The sequence below is a fragment of the Scyliorhinus canicula genome, chromosome 2 (assembly GCF_902713615.1).
Source record: "Scyliorhinus canicula chromosome 2, sScyCan1.1, whole genome shotgun sequence".
NCBI classification, from domain to species: domain Eukaryota; kingdom Metazoa; phylum Chordata; class Chondrichthyes; order Carcharhiniformes; family Scyliorhinidae; genus Scyliorhinus; species Scyliorhinus canicula.
The window spans coordinates 9,313,691-9,340,728 of NC_052147.1; the positions used below are offsets into that span (position 1 = coordinate 9,313,691).

Consider the following 27,038-nt stretch of genomic DNA (forward strand, 5'->3'; position numbering starts at 1 on the left):
TTAATGAAGGAAGGTCCTTCAGAATTTCTGAGCCGGTCAGTTATTCCAGCAGTGGGTTGTAAACAGTCTATTTTTAAGCCAGTAGTTACAGTCTGATAGCTTGTTTGAAAAGTCACCACTTTTCTGTGTCCATTATCAGAATCATGTAGCACAGGAGGTTATTCTGCCCATTGTCCCTGTGCTAGCTTTTTGTTGTCCAATTAATCTTATCCTTACCCTGCTTCTTCTCCACATTCCTGCAAATGATTCTGTCTCAAGCATTTTAATCGGATTTATTTTGTGGAGTTACTATTGAATCGGCTTCCATCACCCTTTCACCAGCGCAGTCACACGCTGTGTAAAAACTATTTCTCACCTTGCCTCTGGTACTTTAGCCACTAATCTTTTAAAATCTGTCCCATGTGCTTATCCATCCTTCTGCCGTTGGGAACGGATTCTCCTTTACATTCTATCAAAAATGTTAGCTGATCTTCGAACAGCTCAATAAATCTCTCCTTAACTTTCTCGATATACGGCTGCTGCCTACTTTCCGTATAAGCTCTCGGTACCTCTCGAGTAAATCTCCTCTTCATCGTCTCCCAGGTTCCGAAATTAAGGCCTGCAAATCCAAGTCATTAATATATATCAAAAACTAAGGATCCAGCGAGGCGGCTGGAGGGGTGTGTGTGTGCCACAGGTGGTCTCTGAGGATCAGACATGTTTTGTTAAGGGGTGGCAGTAGTTACTGAGCAACATCAGGAGACTGCTGAATGTGGCAATGACTCCATCTAGGGGCAAAGCGCCGGATGCTAGATCAATGGACACGGAGAAGGCTTTTGACCAGGTAGAACGGAGGTACCTGTTTGAGATCCTGGGATGGTTTGGGTTTGTATGACTCGGGCTCGTATGAGTGCCCCCCCCCACCACCCCCGAGAGTTTGAGGACAGATGCGAGAGGTGCGCAAGGGGGCCTGTGAGTCATGTTCATAGGTTTTGGTCTTGCCCAAAGCGGAGGGGATTCTGGGCATTGATTTTCGGGACACCGTCAGAGATCGTGGGGGTGAGGATCGGCGCCCATCGGTGACGATCTTTGGTGTTTCGGAGCTGTCGGAGCTACTGGAGGGGAAGGGGGCCAATGTATTGGCCTTTGCCACTCTGATTGCCGGCGGTGAAACTTACTGGGATGGAGGTCGGGGCGCCGCCGAAGGTGTCGGCGTGGTTGGGGGATATGGCGGAGTTCTTACAATTGGACAAGATTACCTTCGCTCTTAGAGGGTCGGGAGGCTTTTATACAAGATGGAGGTTCTTCCTGTCTCTCTACACACACAAGGATCCGTTTGTCGGCAGTGGGTGGGGGAGAGGTCTGTGGCCAGGGGGGGGGGGGGGGGGGGGGGGTTAGTTAAGGGGAGAAAAAGGGGAAAAAGATAAACTGTAACTGGTCGTATTCTTTATGTCGATTGTTTGAATTATTGATTGTGTTTGGAATAAAATATACTAAATAAATATCAAAAACAGTGTTGGTTCTACGAGCCACGCTGTGAGCCATTACTGTACAAAACAACCAATCGCCATGACTTTCTTTCTGTCAGTTTAGTCCCCAAGCCTCCACTGCCTTGGTAACAAACCTATTACACAGTCCTTCATCAAACACCTTTGGAAAAGCCATACTGACCTCATCAACAAACTCAATCAAATTTACTTAAACACAATTTACAGATAACAAATCCCCTGGTGAAAGGTCGACCTGAAACATTAACTCTCGTTTCTCTCCGCAGACACTGCCAGAAGGGCTGAGCATTTCCAGCATTTTTTTATTTTTATAACAAATCCTTGCTGGCTGGCATTTATTAACCCAGATTTTTCCAAGCAACATTTATATATGTTTCTGATTATTGCCTCCAAGTTTCCACACCAACGACACTGCTGACTGCCGCATAGTTGCGGGAGTTAGACCTCTCCATTTTTAAACAGGACGGGACGGAGGACGTCGAGAAATATGCTGCACAAGTGATGGAAATCTATTTAAAAGGAGCACGGATGATTTGAGCAAATGGTCCTGTCCATAAATGCACAGCATTAGCGATGGCACAGTATCCGTTAAAGGACACAGATTCTTTCATCCGAGTCTTCGCCACAGCAACAGCACCTCTAATTTATGGACAAGATTTTTTTTCCCCCTTCAAACTTTGTATTCTGACCGTCTTGGGTGACAGGAAAATGATAAGACCGTGTTCTGAATTCTTATACCAAGTTAAAGGTCGATTGTGTTGTGGTCCTGCATGTGGTGGGCGCTGGGCTGGGAAACTACAGAGAGTCGTGAACACAGCCCGGTCTATCACGCGAATCCGCCTCCCCATCCACTGACTCTGTCTACACCTCCCACTGCCTTGGGAAAGCGGGCAGTATAATCAAAGACTCCTGCCACCCGGGTTATTCCCTCTTCCATTGGGCAGAAGATACAGAAACTCGAGAACATGGACCATCAGATTCAAAAACAGCTTATTCCCGGCTGTTAACAGACTCCTGAATGACCCTCTTATATAGATTGAACTGATAACTCCACACATCTTCTCTACTCTGTAGCACTATATTCCATATGTTTCATCCAACGTCTATGTATTTACATTGTGTATTTATCGTACATCCTATGTTTTTCATGAATGGAATGATATGTCTGGATTGTACGCAAAACAATACTTTTCACTGTACCTCGGTATACGTGACAATATGTAAATCTAATCCTGATAACACTGCACAGGTCACATAGCTGAGAGAGCGCAGAGATGCTCATGGCACCAGTCTGGGCTAGATTTACAGCCAGGGTAGAGTTGAAAGGACGGGTTGCTACCAGGAGAAAGGGATTTGAGGAGTCTCCCATTTTAAACATAGAACATACAGTGCAGAAGGAGGCCATTCAGCCCATCGAGTCTGCACCGACCCACTTAAACTCTCACTTCCACCCTATCCCCGTAACCCAATAACCCCTCCTAACCTTTTTGGTCACTAAGGGCAATTTAGCATGGCCAATCCACCTAACCTGCACGTCTTTGGACTGTGGGAGGAAACCGGAGCACCCGGAGGAAACCCACGCACACACGAGGAGAACGTGCAGGTTCCACACAGACAGTGAGCCAGCGGGGAATCGAACCTGGGACCCTGGCGCTGTGAAGCCACAGTGCTGATCACTGTGCTACCGTGCTGCCCTTTTTGAGTAAGTAAAAACCAAGCAGACAATCTTTTCAAAACACCAGCCCTGTAGAAGCCAACAAGAACCACCACAGGTCATTTCAAAACATATACCGGTAATACTTTAATAAGATATGACTTACAGGTTTTAAGTTCTCCTCTATTCCAGTGGGCTATACAAACCACACGGGGAAAAAAAAATGACATAAAATCTCGAGCCTCAAAGCTCCTTACACCTGGAAAGCCTCAAAGAATTTCTGCAGAAGGAAGGCAGGAAGGTTTATGCGACTTAAAGGTACAATCCTTCAGGTGTCCCCTCTTGTTTCTTGTACAAGACATTTTCTTTTGATTTCTTGAAGTCTTCATTGGTAACCTTCATCCTTCTCTCTCGCAAGGCCATCAAACCAGCTTCTGTGCAGATTGCCTGCAACAGGATTAAAAAGATCCATTCAATCTCAACGTTTCAATATTATTTGTCCGTAAGCACATAATCCCCAGTACTAATAACTCATTAACAGAGAGAACTTGCTGACAAATCTCTAATAACAACAAAGTGCAGAAGGGGCAGTAATTTGCCAGACAGGCAAAATGCACCCAGCAAGATCACACAAGCAGCAATAAGATGCCTGAGCGATAGTTCTGTGCCTGGTGGAGTTGGTTGAGGAAGGAATGCTGTCCAGGAGAATTGGGATTTCTCCTGACATTCTTCGAATAGTGCAATGGGATTTTTAAACATCCCGGACAGGCAAAAGGGATCTTGGTTTAACATCTCGTCCGATCGGCACCTCCACATGCAGCACTTCTTAATGCCAATCTAGACCGGCTGCTCAACTCTTGGGAGTGGGGCTTTGATCTTCTGCTTCAGAGACATGAATGCTGCAAACAGAATCTACACTGACACCCCGGGATGTGAAGCAGCTCAGGGTTCCCACTCCCTATTGCTCTCTGCTGACCTCTGCTGGGAAGGACATGTTTGACAATGGGATTTGAGCCTGGCCAGACTGGGAGAAGTACCAGAGAGTGGGTCAGTCAGCTCCTGTGGAAACTGTGCACAGCAAAAGTGACAGATCCCTGTGTAAGAACATCGGAATGAGGGTAGGAGTTGGCAGTATTCCCCCCACCTTAACTGTTAAGGCAACGGTTGAATAGCATCCATTCCACTTTCCCATTTGATCCCCATTAGGGGCTGGTTTAGCACAGTGGGCTAAAAAGCTGGCTTGTAATGCAGAACAAGGCCAGCATCGGGGGTTCAATTCCCATACCGACCTCCCCGAACAGGCGCCGGAATGTGGCGACTAGGGGCTTTTCACTTTAACTTCATTGAAGCCTACTTGTGACAATAAGCGATTATTATACCCATGGATTCCCATACATATCCAGAAGTTTATCAATCGCTGTCTTAAATATACTCATCAGCTGACCATCCGCAGCTGTCTGGGATAGAGGATTTCAAAGATTCATGTTGCTATCACCTAACGTGAGGGAAGACATTTCTCCTCTTCTCCATCCTATACAGCGATCGAGACTGATAGATCGAGACTACCCAGCCTCTCAGCATCACTCTTCTCAAACTTGCCTCAGAATATTCTACAGATTAATGAGGTCACCTCTCAGTCTGCTAAACTCCAGAGAATACGGCACATTCTACCCAATCCTTCCACATCGGATAATCCTCCCATTCCAGAAATTAATGCAGAGCGGAGGAGAAACACATCGGGAAAAAGAAAAGTACCCCACTCGCCTTAATGTCTGCCCCAGATAGATCATCTTTAGCCAGGATCAGTTCATCCAGGCTCACATCCACCGCTACCGTCATTCTGCTCGTGTGGATCTGGAAGATTCGTCTCTTGGTTTTTTCATCCGGGAGAGGAAATTCAATTTTGCGATCAATCCTCCCTGGAATAACAGAACATCAAAATCAGAAAAAAAAAAGACTTGCATTAGTACAGCGTCTGATCACAGTGTTAAATGCCTCTCAGTGCTCCACACAGTTTATTTTTGGTGTGTAGAGATTGCGCCCTAGGCAGAGGGGGCATGCACCATAATGGTTAAGTCACTGGGTGGGTAATTCAGAAACCTGGATTAATGATCGGGTGCCACAAATTCAAATCTCACCACGGCAGCTGGAGGAATTTAAAAATTCAGCTAATTTAATAAACCGGAACTTAAAGTTATCAGTAATGGTGACCATAAAATCCCTACAGTGAGAAGGAGGCCATTCAGTCCATTGAATCTGCACCAACCTTTTGCACCCTACCTAGGCCCACTCCCCCGCAACCCTACCTAACCTGCACATCTTTGGACACGAAGGGGCAATATATCATGGCCAATCCACCTAACCTGCACATCGACTGTGGGAGGAAACCAGAACACCCGGAGGAAACCCACGCTGACACAGGGAAAACGTGACAGCCAGCAAAGGCTGGAATCGAACCGGTTCTCTGGCGCTGTGAGGCAGCAGTGTTAATCCAAGACCCTCGCGCTGTGAGACAGCAGTACTAATGCGGGCTCTGGCACTGTGAGGCAGCAGTGTTAACCCGGGTGTCTGGCGCTGTGAGGCAGCAGTGCTAACCCGGGTCCCATGCACTGTGAGGCAGCAGTATTAACCCGGTTCTCTGGTGCTGAGGCAGCAGTGTTAACCCAGGACCCTCGCGCTGTGAGACAGCAGTACTAACGCGGGCGCTGGCACTGTGAGGCAGCAGTGTTAACCCGGGTGTCTGGCGCTGTGATGCAGCAGTGCTAACCCGGGTCCCATGCACTGTGAGGCAGCAGTATTAACCCAGGTTCCTGGCGCTGTGAGGCAGCAGTGTTAATCCAGGTCTCTGGCGCTGTGAGACAGCAGCGTTAACCCGGGTCTCTGGCGCTGTGAGACAGCAGTGCTAACCCGGGTCCCTGGCGCTGTGAGACAGCAGTGCTAACCCGGGTCCCTGGCGCTGTGAGATAGCAGTGTTAACTCAGGTCTCTGTCATTGAACAGCAGTGTTAACCCGGGTCCCTGGCGCTGTGAGATAGCAGTGTTAACCTTGGTCCCTGGAGCTGTGAGGCAGCAGTGCTAACCCAGGTCCCTGACACTGAGGCAGCCGCACTAACCACTGTGCTGCCCACATGAAACTACTGAATTGTCATTAAAAATAAATCTGGGGGCAGCACGGTGGCGCAGTGGTTGGCATTGCTGCCTCACGGCGCCGAGGTCCCAGGTTCGAGCCGGTTCTGGATCACTGTCCGTGTGGAGTTTGCACATTCTCCCAGTGTTTGCGTGGGTTTCACCCCCACAACCCAAAGATGTGCAGGTTAGGTGGAATGGCCACGCTAAATTGCCCCTTAATTGGAAAAAATGAATTGGGTGCTCCAAATTCTAAAAAAATAAATAAATAAACCTGGTTCTTCAGGGAAGGAACTTTCCTTCCCTGGTGGGGCTTGTCGTGGCTCCAGGCCCACATCAATGTGGCTGACTTCTAACTTGTCAAGACCAGCAACTTAAAGTATAAATCAATGCAGGGGCATCTTCTTCACCAGGACTGCACCACCTTCTCAAGGGCAATTGAGACTAGACAATAAATACTGAATTTCTCAGCGTCACCAACACACTGTTAATTAATTTTAAAACTGCAGCAGACATTCAGTTTACGTGCCGATGGCACTGGGTAAGGAAAACTCTGGGCTTCACTATCAATGATAAGCTGAACAGCAGATTGATTCAATGTCTGACTGGAAGATTGACACGTTGACAATGCAGTACTCCCCCAGCGATGCAGTCAGCGTATCAAAACTCCGGTACAGGATTCAAAACTTCTGTGTATAATAATAATAATAATCTTTATTTGTGTCACAAGTAGGCTTACATTAACACTGCAGTGAAGTTACTGTGAAAATCCCCTAGTCGCCACATTCCGGCGCCTGTTCGGGTACATTGAGGGAGAATTATGGAGAATTCAGAATGTCCAAATTACCTAACAGCACGTCTTTCAGGACTTGTGGGAGGAAACCCACGCAGACACGGAGAGAATGTGCAGACTCCGCACAGACAGTGACTCAAGCCGGGAATCGAACCTGGAATCATTGTTTGTGTGACACTTCACTGACCAGTAATCAACAGCAAAATGCAGCTGCATGTAAACACGCAGGGGGTTAAACTCTGGTGTCCTCTTAGAGTCAGATGCAGTCAGCAGCATAATTTGCCTGGGCTGGCTCTCGCGCCTTTTAAGGGTGGTTCAGTGGTAACATTTGGTTAAGTAACCAGGTCTTTGCAATGAGAAAACATTAGAATTAAACTAAAGGCCAGTGAGGTACTGAAAGAAAGAAAGAGCACGTTACCAAGGAATCTCTATTGAAATTGTGCTTTTCACGCCTGATTTCTCATAATCCTTTCCCATCGCAAATATCCAGTGTTTGGAGCTTAAAAATGATTCCAAATCTAGTTGCATTTCAGTTGCACGGTCTCACTGATTGAACAGCAACTTCTATTTACTGACCGGCGGTAGACTCACCTGGCCTGATCAGAGCTGGGTCGAGCGTTTCTATCCTGTTTGTGGCCATGATAACTTTCACATCTCCCCGAGAGTCAAACCCGTCCAGCTGGTTAAGAAGCTCCAACATTGTACGTTGGATTTCCCGCTCTCCACCAGAATTAGAGTCGTACCTGGGAACGGAATGCCATTCAACAATCAGAGCATCTACAGCACAATCAAAGAATCCTCACCAAACATCGGCAGCCAGAGAGTAAAAGGGCCTCCTCAATGGAATTGTAGCACTCAGCTTTTTGGACTAAGGTGGTCTTAATAGCCTGATTCCTAGGATGGCGGGACTGTCATATGAGGAGAGACTATATCGGTTAGGATTATATTCATTGGGGGCAGCATGGCGCACTGTGGTTAGCACTGCTGCCTCACGGCGCCAAGGACCGCTTCGATCCCGGCCCCGAGTCACTGTCCGTGTGGAGTTTGCACGTTCCCCCAGTGTCTGCGTGGGTCTCACTCCCACAACCCAAAAAGATGTGCAGGGTAGGTGGATTGGCCACGCTAAATTGCCCCTTAATTGAAAAAAAAAAAGAATCGGCTACTCAAATTTATTTTAAAAAAGGATTGTATTCATCGGAGTTTAGAGGAGTGAGAGAGGATCTCATAGAAACTTTTAAAATTCTAACAGGATTAGACGGGGTAGATTCAGAAAGAATGTTCCCGATGGTGGGGGTGTCTAGAACTAGGGGTCATAGTTTGAGGATAAGGGGTAAACCTTATAGGACTGAGGTGAGGAGAAATTTCTTCACCCAGAAAGTGATGAATCTGTGGAATTAGCTACCACAGAAAGTAGTTGAGGCCAAAACATGGTGCAATTTCAAGAAGAAATTAGATATAGCTCTTGGGGCTAAAGGGATCAAGGGATATTGGAGGGGCGGGGGAGAAGGCGGGATCAGGGTATTGAAATTGATGATCAGCCATGAGCATAATGAATGGCGGAGCAGGCTCGAAGGGCCGAATGGCCTCCTCCTGCTTCTATTTTCTATATCCTGAGTTCAAGACTTAATCTGTGAAGAACTGACCAACAGAGAGAGTACCAAGGGCGTGACATATTAGTTCTTGCAAGGGACAGGAGACTTTGGAGCTCTATCATTGTACTGTGTGACTACCAGGGTGGTAGAAGGGGAACGGGTCTGGATCCGGCTCGGTTTTCATCTGGCAACTCTGGTGACAATGAGTGGTCTGTAAGCAATGGTTGTTAATAGGTCCTCTAACTTGTGCAGCAAAATCCAGCTTGCCATTGCACCGTGAGCCTCCTGCCAACATGTACAATTGTTCACATATGTGCGGGGGATCATGCAAACATGTTTGATTGTCATCACTCTCGCCTCAATCAGAATAATGTGGGTTCAAGCCCCACTCAAGAGAGACTCGAGCACAGACCCTAGTCTGGCACCAACAGAGTGATACATCTTTCAGATGTTAAACAGGCCCAGGCTCTGGAGGAAGAGTCATACGGACTCAGTTAACTCTGTTTGTATGCCTCCACAGATGCTGCCAGATCTGCCGAACTTTTCCAACATTGTTAGTTTTCATTTCTGATTTCCACCACCCGCAGTGTTTGCTTTAACATTAAACAAGCTCTTCCTGTCCTCCGAGGTGGAGCTCGTCACCATTTCAACAAAGTGTGATTCCCCGTCACTATTTTAAAAAAGAGCAAGGGTGGCCCCAGCCAATATTTTATCCCTCAACCAAAAACTGATTATCTGCCCATTATCACATCTGTCTGTGGGATCTTGCTGTGCGTATATTGGCTGCCATGTTTTCCTACATTGTAACAGTGACAATGCTTCAAACGTCCATCCTTTGGGGTGCCCGAAGGGTGCGAAAAGCGCTCCACAAGTACGAGTTTATCTTTATTAACAGCACAAGCTAATACCCACTGTGGCTGGAATATAAAATGAGTGCTGAACTCCAAGAGACAGCCTCCAACCCATGCACCAGATTGTAACTGGGCTCAAATCCAGCTTACCTCTTGGTGCCGATTGCATCGATTTCATCAATGAACACGATGGAGGGGGCATGCTCTTCTGCAACGCGGAACAGCTCGCGGACAAGTTTCGGCCCATCGCCCAGGTACTTCTGGATGAGCTCTGAGCCAACCACCCGCAGGAAGGTGGCCGAGGTCTGGTTCGCTACAGCTTTCGCTAACAGAGTCTTACCTGCACATGAATAAACAAAAGGCACAGGTCAACAAGTGGGGCCATCTCTAGAATTTGGTACAGCCATTCAGCAGTGGGCCGTTTCAAGCAGTGTAATTCTACCGAGAGTAAATAGAAACATTTAATGGACTGAATTAATTAATTTTACCTCTGGGGGCTGATTCAGAGAGCTGGCATGACCCTAGAGTCTTCTTCTCTGCCCTATTGGCTCTGTGACTCTATGACATGAGATGCAAGTTCACATTTGAACAACTATCCGTGCGTGTGAACAGCTTCCACTTGGTTGGTTGCATTCTCGCCTCACTCAGTAGGTCGTGGGTTCAACACCCACTCCAGAGACTTGAGCACAATCTCTAGTCTGGCACAGAGGGAGAGCGATAAATCTGTCAGATGAGACACCAAGCAAGCCCAAGGTCATCACTGAGAGGCAAACTCTCCCATCAGTTACAGAATCACACTCATAATTCACAAAGGAAGGAACTTTGGCAGGTTTTCAGGGCAAGGTGATATCAATGTGCAGCATCCATTCAGGGGTTTTCATGGTGTTTGGACAAGACTCCTCTGGCTAACTCTTTGGGCCTGGATAGAAGTTGAGCTACTGAAATAAATGTACCTTGTCCGCAATCCCTCACAGTTTAACATTTGAGCATAAACTCAAGGTCGAAACACAGTTTGAAATGGCTAGTACAATCCCAGCACTGGAGCCACCAACTCCATCAAAATATATTATAATTCCTCAACTGGGTCACTTTGACAGCAGCAGAAACACTAATAACATCATTACATCAGCAGCAACTTTTATCCTGATATCACCCAATAGATGGAATGGAATTTTAAAAATTAAGACTAAATTAACACCGACAATTTAAAGATAAAGAGTTTACCTGTGCCAGGTGCTCCATACAGAATAACTCCTTTAGGAGGCTTAATTCCCATTTCTTCATAATATTCAGGATGGGTGAGTGGAAGTTCTACAGATTCCTACAAAAATAATATTAATTTTTTCAAAATGCAGGTACAGCAAGTAATTAAGCAGGCTAACGGAATATTGTAAAGGGGATGGAGTGTTAAAGCAGGGATGACTGGGCATTGGTGACCCTACACAGGGTACTCGGTGCAGTTTGGTTACCTTACTGAAGGAGGGACATACTGAATTATAGCAGCTCAGAGACGATTCACTAGGTTGACTCTTGGAATGAAGGTGATTTATGTGGAAAAGCTGACATGTACCCATTGAAAGGGGCGCCACAGTTGCACAGTGGTTAGCACTGTTGCTTCGCAGCGCCAGCGTCCCAGGTTCGATTCCCAGCTTGAATCACTGTCTGTGTGGAGTCTGCATGTTCTCCCCATGTCTGCGTGGGTTTCTTCCGGGTCCTCCGGTTTCCTCCCACAAGTCCCGAAAGACGTGCTTGTTAGGTGAATCGGACATTCTGAATTCTCCCTCTGTGTACCCGAACAGGTGCCAGAATGTGGCGCCGATGGGATTTTCACAGTATCTTCATTGAAGTGTTAATGTAAGCCAACATCTGACAATAATATAAGATTATTATATATGATTCTGAAGGGGTTTGTTAGGATAGATGCTGAGATTCCCTTTGTGGGGGAATGTAGAATTAAGGGGCACAGTTTCAACATGAGGGGTCTGTCATTTAAGAATGAGATGAGGACCAATTTCTTCTCTCAGGAGGGTTTTTAATATTTGTGATTTTCTCCCCCAGTGAGCATTGGAGGGTGGGTCATTGTATATATATTCAAGGCTGAATTAGACAGATTTTTGACCAACACAGGAGTGATGGGTTCTAGAGGACGGGCAGGAAAGTGGAGTTACGGCCACATCACATTGAGAAGGCTCGAGGGGTTGAATGGCCTATTCCTGCACCTATTTCTTATGATCTTCTGAACAAACTGATCAAATTATATACAGCATGGTGGTTAGCATAAATGCTTCACAGCTCCAGGGTCCCAGGTTCGATTCCCGGCTGGGTCACTGTCTGTGCGGAGTCTGCACGTCCTCCCCGTGTGTGCGTGGGTTTCCTCCGGGTGCTCCGGTTTCCTCCCACGGTCCGGGGATGTGCGGGTTAGGTGGATTGGCCATGCTAAATTGCCCGTAGTGTCCTAAAAAGTAAGGTTAAAGGGGGGGGGGGTTGTTGGGTTACGAGTATAGGGTGGATACGTGGGTTTGAGTAGGGTGATCATTGCTCGGCACAACATCGAGGGCCGAAGGGCCTGTTCTGTGCTGTACTGTTCTATGTTCTATGTTAACACACATTTTTGGTTATACCCATATTAAGATCTTACGCCTAATCCACCTCCTCTACAAATCTTCACTTGTAGTTGGCACACTTTTGCTCAGCTAGAAATTCCTAATGTTATATTTATAATGGAAATTTCCTATGTAAACTAGTCATGTTGTAATTACATCTCATTGCCAGTGGTGGCACTGTAACATTTCTCAACTCAGCCTGCACCACCAACTCTAACCAAGCCTACTTTGCAAATTGTCAATATTACTTGTGTAGATAACATTATAAAATGCAGATTACTATATAAAATTAAGGACAGAATATACAACTTAAAATAGGGAATGGCTTAAAATAGGAAATGGATCAACGGTACTTCATCTGAAAACTACACTTGGTCTGCACGTCACATGTGCAGCATGGGAGATTGATTAGTATTATATTAAAATGTCTAGCACAGAATACCTAGTTCCCAAAAACTGTTCATATTTACTGCTTGTGTACATTCTAGATAACCACCTCATTATTATAAAATCGTCATTTTCAACCAGCTATAGGCGACGCCATTGGGAGATGTGATTGCTCCCCTTCCTTGACAGGTTCCTGAGAGTTCACGTTACCACCTAAAAGTAGCAGTTGCCCAACCAGCAACATGAATTGTTGGGTGTTTTATTTCAGAACTGGAACATACTCAATTTGCAGGGCACTGAATACTGAATCTGATTTTATTAAAAAGAGAAACAAAAAACAGCTCTCGCCTTGATTTCCTGGATCTGATTGTCTAACCCGCCGATATCAGCGTACGTCTCCTGTGGGGCCTTCTCCACTTTCATAACAGTCACTAGTGGATCCGTGTCATCTGTCAGCACCCCAATCACGGCGTGTACCTGAGGCAAAGGACAAAGAAAACCTGACATTTTATGCCTGCAGGAATGTTTCAGGAATACCAGGCTCTGACAAGGCCTGAACTTGGTTTGGTGTGGGGAGTGCGCATGGAGGCATTAAAATTGTGCACAAACATCAATGAGCAACTCTAATTAGGTCAAATAAAAACAATTTAATGCAAATCACAGCAAAAGCATTAATGAAATCACAACGGAGGGTGGCCATTTGGCCCACCCTGACTGAACCGGCCCCCCAAACGAGCATCATTGTGCCATTCTCCTGCCTTTTCCCCATATCTCTGCATTGTTTCTATTGAAACAATTAGCTAATACCCCCTGGAATGTCTCGATTGAACCTGCCTCCACCACACTTCCAGGCCGTGCATTCCAGACCCGAACCACATCACATTTGCTTCTTTTGAAAATCACTTTAAATCTGTGCCATCTTGTTCTTGATCCTCTTACGAGCGGGACCAGTTTCTCCCTGTCTACTCTGTTCAATCCCTTCTTGAACATCTCTATCAAATCTTCTCTTAGCCTTCTTCTCTCCGAGGAAAACTGTCCCAACCTCTCCAATCTATCCTCGTAACTGAAGTTTCTCATCCTCGGAACCATTCTTGTAAACCTCTTCTGCGCTCTCTCCAATGCGTTCACATCCTTCCTACAGGGGGGCGCCCAGAACTGTACACAATATTCCAGCTGAGGTCTAACTAGTGTCTTGTATAAGTTCAGTAAGAAGTCTTACAAGAAGTTTGTTTTGAATCACTAGCTTTCGGAGCACAGCTCTTTCCTCAGGTGAATGATTCGAAACACACCTGTTGGACTTTAACCTGGCGTTGTAAGACGTCTTACTGTGCTCACCCCAGTCCAACGCCGGCATCTCCACATCATTGTATAAGTTCAGCATTGCCTCCTTGCTCTGATACTGTGCCCCTATTGATAAAGCCCATGATACTATTATTAACTGCTCCCTCCATCTGTTCTGCCACTTTCATTGATCAATGTAAATATACCCCTTCAGCTCCTGCACCCCTTTGAGAATTTTGCCCCTTATTTTATATTGTCTCTCCATGTTCTTCCTACCAAAATGCATCACATCACACTTCTCCACCTTGAACTTCATCTGCCACCTATCTTCCCACTCCACTTTGAAGTTCTACGCTGCCCTATTCACAGTTTACAATAGTCCCAAGTATCGAGTCATCTGCAAACTTAGAAACTGTCCCCTGCACACCTAGATTTAGATCACTGATATATATCAAGAAATGCATGGGTCCCAATACTGAATCCTAGGGAACACACAATACAAACCTTCCTCCGGCCGGAAAGATATCTCTGCTTCCTATTATTCAGCCAAGTTTGTATCCCACGTTGCTACTGTCCCTTTTATTCCATGATCATCATATTACTATCGAGAACCAGGTCTGACAAGAACACACTCAGAAAGAGCATCCTGGCATCAGTATTATTGTCACTGCCTCTCTAAACAGTTCCTCTCCTTCCTCCTCAGCTCCAAATAATCCATTTAAATTGAGGCACAGGATGTTTCATCTTCGGGATGTGTCTGACACTATTGAGCCTGTACATGATGCCCAGGGCAAGTAGCCCCTGGGCACCGATGTAGCACAGGCTCAGTCACTTACTGGCCAAACCAGGTAGAGGTGGCAAGTTCCTTTCCCCAAAGAACAACTACTAAGCTGTTGAGTTTTGTAAAAAAAATCCTGCAGTTCTATGGTGCCAGCCCCAGAATCGCCAATTGAACTGATCTCTCTGGGGCGATATTCGAATCCGCAATCTTTCTTACAGTAATGGAGTCACTTTGGCTGTCTAGTTCTTTTGCAGTAACTTTGTGAAACTGCTTTTCACAGTAACTTCACTGCAGTGTTAATGTAAGCCTACCTGGGACACTAATAAAGATTATTATTATTACTCCTCTTCCTCCAAGCTGGATGCCACCATACCACTGTTCTTGTGACATTTCTTTTCTTCTCTGGTTTGGTCCGACCCTGAGATATGGGCTTTGGCACTCTACCTTGGCTTCTCAATAAAAAACAACCAACGATCGTAGGGACGAAATTCAAACCAGATACCAAACTGATCACTTTCAATCTTGTTATTTCCCACCCCCTTTTTTTGACCGTTAAATTAGCCGCACAGGGCCGCACGGTGGCGCAGTGGGTCAGCCCTGTTGCCTCACGGCGCCAAGGTCCCAGGTTCGATCCCGGCTCTGGGTCACTGTCCGTGTGGAGTTTGCACATTCTCCCCGTGTCTGCGTGGGTTTCGCCCCCACAACCTGAAGATGTGTAGGCTAGCTGGATTGGCCGCGCTAAATTGCCCCTTCATCGGAAAAAATGAATTGGGCACTCTAAATTTTTTTTAAAATTAGCCGCACAAATACCAAGGAAATTCCAGCCTTAAAGTGAAAAGGGACAAGATCAACACATGTATCTCTTTACCTTATGATTGAGGAGGACGGAGCAGCCAGGCTCCAGCAGATCTTTATCCACAAACGACAATATACTGACGTAATGCTCGGAGCCGACAGAGGTGGAGACAATGGCGTGGTTGTCGTCTATGATTTCCTCTAATGTGCCCACAGACATTGGTGTTCCCCTCAGGTCATCCACTTTAGATCTCTCCTCCTGGTAGATCAAAGAGAGATTCGAGATGTTTTTACACTCATTCATTCTCACAGTGCCAGCATCGCGAGCAAGGCCAGTATTTATTGCCCCTCCCGGGATGCCCTGTGTTGGTGATGGTGGGCCGTTTCTTAAATCACTGGTAGTGATTTGGTAGAGGAGCGACTCACCGAGGCATTTCAAAGGGGAGACAAGGAGTGAAGCGCGCTGATGTGAATCTCACTGAAACAAGAAAAAATGTGAGGGGGCTGGACAGAGTCACTGCGGAGTGGATGCTTTCTCTTGTGGGGCAATCTAGAACCGAGGGGCATCATTTCAAAATAAGGATTCGCTCATTTAAGGCAAACATGAGAAGGAATTTTCTCTCTCTCAGAGGATCATGAGTCTTTGAATTCTCTCTCCCAGTGAGCAGTGGAGGCTGCGTCATTGAATATATTTAAGGCTGAGTTAGATTTCACACTGGCAAGGGAGTTGAGGATAAGGGGATGGGCAGGAGAGTGCAGTTACGGGTCATGATCAGATCTGCCACAATGTTATCGAGGGGCCAAATGGTTAACTGGTTCTTCTATTTCATATTTTATGGTATGGGTCCGGTGTCATATATAGGGCAGACCAGGTAAAGATTCAGAATTCGATCCCTGAAGGATATTTGAACATCGGTCAGGTTTTTACAACAAACCCACAGCTTCACACGTACTCCCACTGACACCAGCGTTAAAATCTGAATTGTTGAACTGAATGAGATGGGTAATCAGCACTGGTGCAGTGCTGTTAGGGTGCTGCTAGGGTGCTCCGTGCCGGTGCTGCTAGGGTGCTCCGTGCCGGTGCTGCTAGGGTGCTGTTAGGGTGCTCCGTGCCGGTGCTGTAAGGGTGCTCCGTGCCGGTGCTGCTAGGGTGCTCCGTGCCGGTGCTGCTAGGGTGCTCCGTGCCGGTGCTGCTAGGGTGCTCCGTGCCGGGGCTGCTAGGGTGCTCCGTGCCGGTGCTGCTAGGGTGCTCCGTGCCGGTGCTGCTAGGGTGCTCCGTGCCGGGGCTGCTAGGGTGCTCCGTGCCGGTGCTGCTAGGGTGCTCCGTGCCGGTGCTGCTAGGGTGCTCCGTGCCGGTGCTGCTAGGGTGCTCCGTGCCGGTGCTGCTAGGGTGCTCCGTGCCGGTGCTGTAAGGGTGCTCCGTGCCGGTGCTGCTAGGGTGCTCCGTGCCGGTGCTGCTAGGGTGCTCCGTGCCGGTGCTGCTAGGGTGCTCCGTGCCGGTGCTGTTAGGGTGCTCCGTGCCGGTGCTGCTAGGGTGCTCCGTGCCGGTGCTGCTAGGGTGCTCCGTGCCGGTGCTGCTAGGGTGCTCCGTGCCGGTGCTGTTAGGGTGCTCCGTGCCGGTGCTGTTAGGGTGCTCCGTGCCGGTGCTGCTAGGGTGCTCCGTGCCGGTGCTGCTAGGGTGCTCCATGCCGGTGCTGCTAGGGTGCTCCATGCCGGTGCTGCTAGGGTGCTCCATGCCGGTGCTGCTAGGGTGCTCCGTGCCGGTGCTGTTAGGGTGCTCCGTGCCGGTGCTGCTAGGGTGCTCCGTGCCGGTGCTGCTAGGGTGCTCCGTGCCGGTGCTGCTAGGGTGCTCCGTGCCGGTGCTGCTAGGGTGCTCCGTGCCGGTGCTGCTAGGGTGCTCCGTGCCGGTGCTGCTAGGGTGCTCCGTGCCGGTGCTGCTAGGGTGCTCCGTGCCGGTGCTGCTAGGGTGCTCCGTGCCGGTGCTGCTAGGGTGCTCCGTGCCGGTGCTGCTAGGGTGCTCCGTGCCGGTGCTGCTAGGGTGCTCCATGCCAGCAGTAAGGAGCTGGCCTTGCTCGATCACACTGGAACAGTTCAGAATGGACTGGTGGAATTTCAGCTCCTGGTCGTCCCGTGCTGTCCGCCTCTTCAGCATCAGGAGCTTCCAGTGTGGGGCTAATAGTGGGGGGAAGGGCACTGGCAGGAATTGGAAACATCTCCAGCACCAGATGCTCAGGCACCATAATTACATTATGAATCAGCCCTCCCTGCAACACTCAACTAACTCTTCATGGTTGTTTGGAGAGTGTCAGACACCTTTGGGGCAAAGTGCTATGAAATTGCTGCAATGGTTAGGATTTGAATCCTTGTGTTGGCCTTGAAGAATCCTCCAGCAGGTGGCGAAGGAAATCCAAGAATTGGGTGGTGGGAGGATGGTGAAAACCAAGAGAAGAAATGTTATTAAAACTTCTGGACAATATGAGGATATTGACCCCGTGGCAGATGCTTGTTGCAGTTTATCAACTGTGCTAACAGCGAATAAAACAGTGAGGTTTAGCATAGCAGAGTGGGGGCAAATGCTAGGAGCAGGCACAAAATACATTATGCAACATGGTCACTGACATTTCAGAGCGGACAGTTAATACTTGGTGGAATTGGTAGAGTTTGTAAGGGTGTTCAGTGTGGAAAGCTCACACTGATGCAATGGGGAGTTCCGTTCTGGGGCTGCACACTGCTGTCAAGAGTGCAGTCAGCTTCATTGTGGAATTGACTATGGTGCAACTGATTCTGGAAGGCAGTGGAACAGTAACGCGAGGGATTAGCTATTCTGTGAGAGCTAATTCGGAAAGCTGCAATGCTTTCCCAATCAAAGGATGGAGATTCTGATTAACAAAGTTAACAGACTCATACTGCACCCTTATTTTTAAATAAAACAGGTTTATTATTTGAATATTGTTGAAGCTTTACATCTTGCACTCATCAGGGCAAATGCAAGAATGCCAAATTTCAAACAATCACAACAATTTAAACCACAGGAGTGGGCCAGTCAACTGTAATTGGCCACGGCATTGCCATAGGGAAAGCAACAGGGAGCCCAAGCTCTCAGGTAATTCAAAAAAATGCACAAGGCCTGAACATATTGTTTTTGTTTGCATAAAATGGATGGGTCCCTGCATATGAATGTATGTCACATCTATTAAGTCTAAAGGAGCCACATTACAAAATCAACTAATTTTTAAAATTGGTTGTTAGTGAAGTTATTAGCGCACTCAGGATTATTCAGCAAGTGCTTGAAGTTAATTATTGCCTACAAAAACAGTGTTTTAGGGATGGGTAGGGATACGTTAAATGTTCTGACAGAATCTGCCAGTTGGAATTTGTGCCCTCAAATCCAGAATTAGTTTAGAAGAGAAGACCTTAACTATGCTAAACGGCCTGTGTTTACAGGCTTCAATGATATTGTATTGGAGAAGGGGCTGGAGTGGATCATTAGTCTGAAAATTAGATGATTCCATTTTTGTTCACTATATTTTTCCAGTACAAACCTCTTGTTTTTCTTCAAGTGGTTTCATTTGTTCCTGATTTCTGATGAATTCTTCTTCCATTAAGAGATAGTCTTTTATCCTCTCCAGCTTCAGCAACTTCAGTCTGCATTGTGTGTGAGGAGTCACTGTTACAATTGAATGAAAGAGATGAATTATTCTCCGGGCAAGATTTACAGGGGGGAGAGCTTTGACAGCTGTTGTCAGTGCTTTGCTGAGGCCTTTTAAAGACCTGTCCCATTGGAGAAGCAATCACAGGACACAAAAGGGTCTGGAACTGCGTCTCCCCCAGCACTGAGAGTTAGGGATTGCTGATGGTGGCTGATGGTATGAGCTCCAGTGGGAAAGCGCAAAGCCGCAAACACAATGTAAAAAGTAACTGGGTTAAACCGCGTCATGGGCAGCACGGTAGCATTGTGGATAGCACAATTGCTTCACAGCTCCAGGGTCCCAGGTTCGATTCTGACTTGGGTCACTGTCTGTGCACATCCTCCCTGTGTGTGCGTGGGTTTCCTCCGGGTGCTCCGGTTTCCTCCCACAGTCCAAAGATGTGCAGGTTAGGTGGATTGGCCATGATAAATTGCCCTTAGTATCCAAAATTGCCTTTAGTGTTGGGTGGGGTTACTGGGTTATGGGGATAGGGAGGTGGTGTTGACCTTGGGTAGGGTGCTCTTTCCAAGAGCCGGTGCAGACTCGATGGGCCGAATGGCCTCCTTCTGCACTGTAAATTCTATGATCATTCTATGAAAACAAACTCAGAACGAATTAAACCAGGTTTAGGAGTGAATTCAAACCCATAATGCAACTTTGTGATTCAATGATTGATATCGATAGTAAGCAATAACATGCAGCTGCTGTTTGAATTAGACCCAAAAGTCAAGATTTAAAAAAAACGAGCAGCTCACTGCCTTACCCAAGGGTAACTTGCTGGCTGCATCCGGTCCTTTGGTCTTCTTCTTTTTCTTTCCCACTCTGGTTGGGACGGGCGGTTCATATTTCTTCTTCTTATCCTACCAAAAAAACCTCAAAAAGTTATTTTTTAACTCCTGGCTCGATATACATCTACATATTGTACGTTTTTCTGATTTCACATCACTGCCCTGTATCTAGATTTTTACCAGCTGATATCAGCTACCAAACAGGTCAGGACTGTCATGACAGACACTGGTGTAACTCAGTCACTACACCAGGAATGTCTGTACGATCAGAATATTGTTGAAGGAGACATTGCCATTAACACATTCTGATCACTTCATGTGCCAGGATCAACATCCTTTTTATCCATGATCACCGCCATTTACATTCCCTTTATCTTTTGTCCACGACATCTTTGTCACACTCCACCTATCACTGGCCCTCAAACCAGCCGCACTGATCCGTGGCAAACGCCCACAACAGCATATATCTGATTCTATTGCCAGTTCTCTGTAGCTTTGACAGCGGATCCTCCAGACTTGAAATGTTAGATCCGTTCTCTCTCCACAGATGCTGCCAGACCTGTTGAGATTGTCCAGCATTTACTGTCTTTGTTTCAGTATTATAAAATCACTCGATCAGTGAACCACTTGATCAGGAAATATGATAGAGCTTCCCGATCAGTATTATAGAACCTCACCAAAGAGAAAATGCTGGAAAATCAGAGCAGGTCTGGCAGCATCTGTAGGGAGAGAAAAGAGCTAACATTTTGACCCTTTGTCAATGCCCACTGTGAATCGAAAGGAGAGCTGACAGTACAGCACTCGTTCTTCAGTGCACGGGAGTATCTACCAATATTAGAAAAGAGCTAACATTTTGGCCCTTTGTCAATGCCCGCTGTGAATCGAAAGGAGAGCACAGCTGACAGTACAGAACTCGTTCTTCAGTGCATTGGAGTATCTACCAATATTAGTCACTCACTGAGGCTGGACCGACAACATTCTAACCCAGAACAAGAATTATAATCTACAAGCATTTAAGGTAACTGTAGTTAAGGTTTGGCCAGGAAGATACCAGACCAGCAAAACCACAGTGACAGATGTCGTGACTGGTGGCCCAGAACACAACACCCGTGACCAGGATTGGCTGGAAGTGAAAGTAAATTCCGTTTTGTTCCCCTTTGAAGTAGTTTGTCTGCTCGTTCTTTTGATAGTATTTCCATTCAGATGATTACAATGGGATATTATTAAAGTTCAGTTGATTTGGGGCAGTACGGTGGTGCTGCGGTTAGCCTGGGTCACTGTCCGTGTAGAGTTTGCACATTCTCCCCGTGTCAGCGTGGGTCTCATCCCCACAGCCCAAAGATTTGGAGGGTAGGTGGATTGGCCACGCTAAATTGTCCCCGTCATTGGAATTTTTTTAAAAAAAAGTTCAGTTGATTTCATTTTTTGCATGAATTTAACAAACAGGCCGTTGCAAAAATCTAACATTTTCATCGCAAATTTTGAAACCAAATTCTGGGATTTTGCTTTTAAAAGTAGAAAATGCAGCACTGTTCGCTCTGGGCTCTCTCTCTCTCTCTCTCCCTATCTCCTGCTGTTATTCTGAGGATGTTGAAGAATTAAATAAAACTTTTGCCTGCTTGTTTTCAGGAATGAGAATTCTGATTTTCTTTCTGACAATATTGTGAGACAGTATAGTGAAAGTCGTCATAGATTGATTCACGACACTTTCAGGTTTTTTTTCTTCTGACAGCTCCAACCCTCAGACATGAGTCCGGTTTGGTAAATGTACTTGATTTTTGCTCTTTCACAGGGTGTGGCCGTCGCTGACTGGGCCCGCATTTATTGCTCATAACAATACCCATTCTCGTTGGCAATGACCGGCTCAAACACTCACCTTGTCATCTTTCTTACCACTTCCAGCTCCGTGACCACCACTTTGGCTTTGACCCTGAATGGAAAAGAAACATAGGGATCATAAAATGGAGACGTGGTTCAGATCAGCCAGGATCTAGCTGAGCGGTGGAACATGTTGAGGGGCTGACCGGAATACCCTTGTTCCAAATCAAATTTCTTGCAACAAGTTATAGCAGATACATTATATATATACACACATAGGCATATTTTTTTATAAATGTTTTTTTATTGGGTTTTTGAACAAAGTATATTTACCGTTATGTACACAGAATAAGATATATAGAGAAGGGCACACACAAACATACCAAAATGAAAGTAATAATAAAAAATAAAATAACTGGTAGGGTATTATTGACCAGCTCTACAGCAGCAACTCTGTACAACTGACAGCATTATTGACAACACATAAGTAGGCATGTTTGTGGGGGGGGAGACACTGGGGAGGTAGATATACATTGGGGTGTCGGAGAAACAATTACAGAGGGCAATACTCGAATGGGTCTGGTGTTGTCACACACAGCCATATTAAACATTTTTTTGTTAACACGCATTATGTCTTTCAGACTGTTGATAATACCTTATTGATATAAAACAGCGCACTACAAGATTCTGAAGTCTTATGGCGCAGTAAGTAGCATTTCTGCCCAAGCTCCAGGTGCTATCCCCACTCCAGCACTTGATGGCCAAGGGAAGGTATTGCAGCCAAACAGGCCCAGTATCAATGCACACCAATGGTAACCGGTCAGAGCGGGCGAGATTCCTGGTCAGCATGTGATGGATAGAATGTTGGGGTCTCTACCGTCACTATCCATAGCTCCGGACTGCAAATACATGTTCCCATAGCAACTCCCTGAATGAACACCAGCACCTAACTCTGTGGAGCAACGCCACTGGAGATGTGTTAGCCTTTCTCGTACATGTAAGTTACCGAGAATGGATAACAATTTTTCTAATTAAGATATCTGCGTTGAGTTGCAAAAACCCTCTGGGAGCATAGACCAGCAGATAGTGGGGGAGGAGATGTGCTCATTGAGGGTGTGAAGGCAAAGTGGGCAGCAGAGCTGGGGCCAATTTTGGAGGAGGGGGTTTGGAGTGAGGCACTGAGGAGGGTAAACACGACCTCGGCCTATGCGAGGCTGAGTGGCATTCAGCTAAAAGTAGTATTTCGAGCACACCTCACGAAGGCTAGAATGGGGTGGAGGACAGATGTGAGCGGTGTTTGAGGGGGGCCAGCACACCACACAAATGTGTTCTGGTCGTGCTCAGAGCTAGTGGGCTTCAGGGGGTCCTTTTTTGATACTGTGTCAGCAATCTTGGGCATCGGGCTGGAGCCTTGTCCACTAGTGGCGATTTGTGGGATTTTGGATGTGCCGGATCTCTGGACGGGGCAGCAGGGGAAGAGGTCCTGGCCTTTGCAAGGAGGTGGCAGATCCTCTTGGGCTGGAGGGAGGTTGACTACATCGTCAAGCACCTCGGCGTGGCTTGGTGACTTGATGGGAGTTTTTGCACCTCGAGAAGGTCATGCTTACTGTGAGAGGTTTTACTGTAGATGACGGCCGTTTATACTGTACTTTATAGAGTTGGTCACTGTTAGCTGTTGGGTGGGGGGAAAGAATAGGGTGGGCGGGGAAGGTTTTAGTGGTGAGGTTATATTGTTGTGGGGGGGGGGGGGGGGAAGTTGGGGAATTCTTACTGTTTAGCTGTTATTCTGTGTTATTATAAGCTTTGCATGAAAATTGTTAAAAATTATAATAAAAATATATATTTTTTTTAATTCTTGGCAGAGCAGAAGCTGGTGACAGAAACAAGACCAGGCCACAGTCACACTCGGCAACCTCGATTATCAACCAATCAGCTTCGTAGAGATTGTCAAATGGGAAATGCTTGTTCTTGGAGGAATTCCCCAGATTTTTTTTATTTGGCACTCCCAGGAATTTTCATTATTAATTGTTGAGAGAGCAACATAAGAGATTGCACCACCTAGAGGAGTGTTGACAGACTTTGCAAACTATTTTCATCCTTTTGTGAGCATGCATTCCAACAGAATGCATTGTATTGAACATCCTCACCGTGACAAATCAGATCTATGGATCAATTTGCCTTTTCCCATCGGTTTCTCTCCTTGCTAATTGGAGACACTGGCCATGATAATGCCAGCCAGATTGACAGGGAGGAAAGACTCAGATTGTTCAGAGCTCTGACTGGAGCATACACAGCTCCGGATTGAGCTCCTGGGATGAATTTGGATCAGTCAGAAAGATTAATTCTGAGATGCTTCTGCGTCTTTCAGAAAGTTTTCAGTCTTCTCTGCTGGTATCTCAAGCAGCTTGGCTGGGGGTGAAATGTTGTTTCTGTGAAACACTTTGGGACTTGTCACGATATTAAAGGTGCTACATAAATGAAAGCTGTTGTTTCACCTGTTTTAGGCCGGACTGCTATCATAATAGCTGTGCTTTGGTTAAATGTTCAGAATTCCAAAACGTTTTAAAACATGGTGTTATCAATAAGTTTACTTTTTGCTTTGCATCGCCCAATTTTTACACCAAACAAGGTCACCTCGAGTTCCTAAATGTAAGTGCAGGTGAAATTCAACACCATCATGCAGTACAATTAAAGATGTTTTTCTACTAAAAGGTAGCTTGTGTCTCTTAGTGTGAGTTTTAGAAGAAAACAGAGTGAGACACTGATGCCAGTATTGGTTTGCGGTGAAGGGGTATGTTGAATATTTACCTCTTTAACACCGCCCACTTTCTCATATTGCTAATTCCTGTGGCTCAACCTTATTACAATGAATAATGTTATTACCACATCCAATCAGTCTTTCAGACAGAGTCCCAAAGGGTTTTAAAGGAATACCGAGATTTCACTCTGTAAAAAAACTCCACAGAAACACTCCTGGAAAGATCTCACATTAGAACAGTGAAGAAGCAGAGACAAACTAGGAGTCAGTCCTTTTTATTCACGGAGAGAATGCAGGGGCATTGAGAAAAACAAGGAAGTTACGTAGAATCTTTATGAAACACTGGTTTGACCTCAAGTGGAGTACGGAGCACTGCACTGCAGGAAGAAAGTAAAGACTCTGCAGAGGGTTCAGTAAACATTTCAGAGAATTGTTCCAGTAATGAGGAACTACAGTTATGTGGATAGATTGGAGGAGGTGGGGCTGATTTCCTCAGGGAAGAGAGGTTTGAGAGGAGGTGTTCAAAATCAGGAGAGGCCTGGACAGCGTAGAGAGAGAGAGAGAGAGAGAGAGAGGGGGGGAAACTATTCACATTGGTTGAAGGGTCGAGGACGAGAGGATCTAGATTTAAGATGAAAAGAGCTAGAGGAGACACAAGGAAAATCTTTCTTACAAAGCGAGTGGTTAGGATCTGGAATTCATCATATGAGTGCGTGCCTGAGGCAAATTCAATCATGGTTTTCAAAAGGGAGTTGGATCATTACCGGAGAAGAAATTTACAGGGGGTTTTGGGACTAGCTACAGTTCCTACCATTGGAGGCAGACGCACAGTACAGTCTCCTTCTCTGATATCACCGTTCCCACTCAGACAAACACTAAAGCCAGAGGTACATATCTTTCAACATCTATAAAGAGATTTAACATCTTGACTAGAACCTCATTAACACCCACAACATTAACCTGGCTTTCCATTTTTCAGATGTTGCGCATTGCCAATGTTCTCTATTTTATATCAGATTTCCAGCATTCATACCTCTAAAATATCAAAATATCATCGCCTGTAGACACAAAGATGCCAAGCGCCAAACAGTTGTCAGCATTAGATGAAGTCAAAACAAGTACACTTAAAATATATATGACTTATAATCCAAAATATATGAATAACTATAAAAAGCTTATTATCTAAATGGTGAGAATTTACAGAGCTCTTGTGATGCAGATGGATCTGGGTGTCCTAGTACATGAATCACAAAAGACCAGTGTGCAAGTACAGCAAGTAATTAGGAAAACTAATAGAATGTTATTGCTTATTGTGAGGAGAATCGGTTACATACGGAGATTATGCTTCAGTTGTACAGGACATTGGTGAGGCCAACTTAAGACAAAGATGAGGAGAATCTTTTTCTCTCAGAGTCTCTGGACCTCACTTCCTCGAAAGGCAGGAGAAGCAGAGTTTTTGACTATTTTTAAGGCAGAGGGAGATGGATTCTTGATAAACAAGAGGGTGAAAGGTTTTTGGAGGTAGGCAGGAGTGTGAGCTTGTGGTTACAATCAGATCAGCCATGATCCTATTGAATGGTGGAGCAGGCTGGAGGGGCAGAATGGTAGGCCACTCCCTGCTCCTGGGATCTGGGACCAATCTGGTAACTGTACCAAAGAGCTGGCACAGGCTCGATGGGCTGAATGATCTCGCTCTGTGCTGCAAGGTTCAATGAAGAGAGACTTGACCAGAGTGATATCACTGTCATATAGTTTTGTTTATCAGACTGTGGGAGCTTTTCAGAGTCGTCCCCCACCCCAGTCTCCCTACACTCTCTCATTACATCCCCCCTTCCCATCCACCCTCTCTTCCCAATCCCATCCATCCTCACCCCCCATCCCCATTCTCACACACACCCCCCTCCCCATTCTCTCACGCCCCCCATTCTCTCACGCCCCCCTCCCTCCCCATTCCCTCACGTCCCCCTCCCTCCCGCCCCCCTCCCGCCCCATTCCCTCACGTCCCCCTCCCTCCCCATTCCCTCACGCCCCCCTCCCTCCCCATTCCCTCACGCCCCCCTCCCTCCCCATCCCTCCCCATTCCCTCACGCCCCCATCCCTCCCCATTCCCTCACGCCCCCATCCCTCCCCATTCCCTCACGCCCCCATCCCTCCCCATTCCCTCACGCCCCCATCCCTCCCCATTCCCTCACGCCCCCATCCCTCCCCATTCCGTCACGCCCCCTCCCTCCCCATTCTCTCACGCCCCCCTCCCTCCCCATTCTCACGCCCCCCTCCCTCCCCATTCTCTCACGCCCCCCCTCCCTCCCCATTCTCTCACGCCCCCCTTCCCTCCCCATTCTCTCACGCCCCCCTTCCCTCCCCATTCTCTCACGCCCCCCCTCCCCCCATTCTCTCATGCCCCCCTCCCTCCCCATTCTCTTTAACCCCCATTCCCTCCTCTCCCCCCATTTTCTGTCCCCCCACTTCCCCTCCCCCATTTTCTCTTCCCCCCATTTTCTCTCTCTCTCCCTACCACATCTTCTCTCGCTCACCCCCCCACATCTTCTCTCTCTCACCCCCCCACATCTTCTCTCTCACCCCCCCACATCTTCTCACTCCCCCCCACATCTTCTCTCTTGCCTCCCCCCCATCTT

At 46.8% G+C, this 27,038-nt stretch overlaps 1 protein-coding gene across 1 annotated transcript in view; it reads right to left on the reverse strand.

The window, feature by feature from the left end:
• Positions 1 to 3,263: 3,263 nt before the first annotated feature.
• Positions 3,264 to 27,038, reverse strand: part of LOC119950744 (26S proteasome regulatory subunit 4) — a 26,055-nt gene continuing 2,280 nt past the window's right edge. Inside the window, exons 2-11 of the mRNA XM_038773452.1 lie at positions 21,703 to 21,756; positions 19,802 to 19,898; positions 18,892 to 19,016; positions 15,423 to 15,608; positions 12,841 to 12,969; positions 10,727 to 10,823; positions 9,653 to 9,842; positions 7,651 to 7,802; positions 4,906 to 5,060; positions 3,264 to 3,588 (exon numbers count right to left, since the gene is read on the reverse strand). Of these exons, the coding sequence (XP_038629380.1) occupies positions 3,454 to 3,588; positions 4,906 to 5,060; positions 7,651 to 7,802; positions 9,653 to 9,842; positions 10,727 to 10,823; positions 12,841 to 12,969; positions 15,423 to 15,608; positions 18,892 to 19,016; positions 19,802 to 19,898; positions 21,703 to 21,756 (1,320 nt within the window). The 3' untranslated portion in view covers positions 3,264 to 3,453. The remainder of the gene's footprint in view (positions 3,589 to 4,905; positions 5,061 to 7,650; positions 7,803 to 9,652; positions 9,843 to 10,726; positions 10,824 to 12,840; positions 12,970 to 15,422; positions 15,609 to 18,891; positions 19,017 to 19,801; positions 19,899 to 21,702; positions 21,757 to 27,038) is intronic.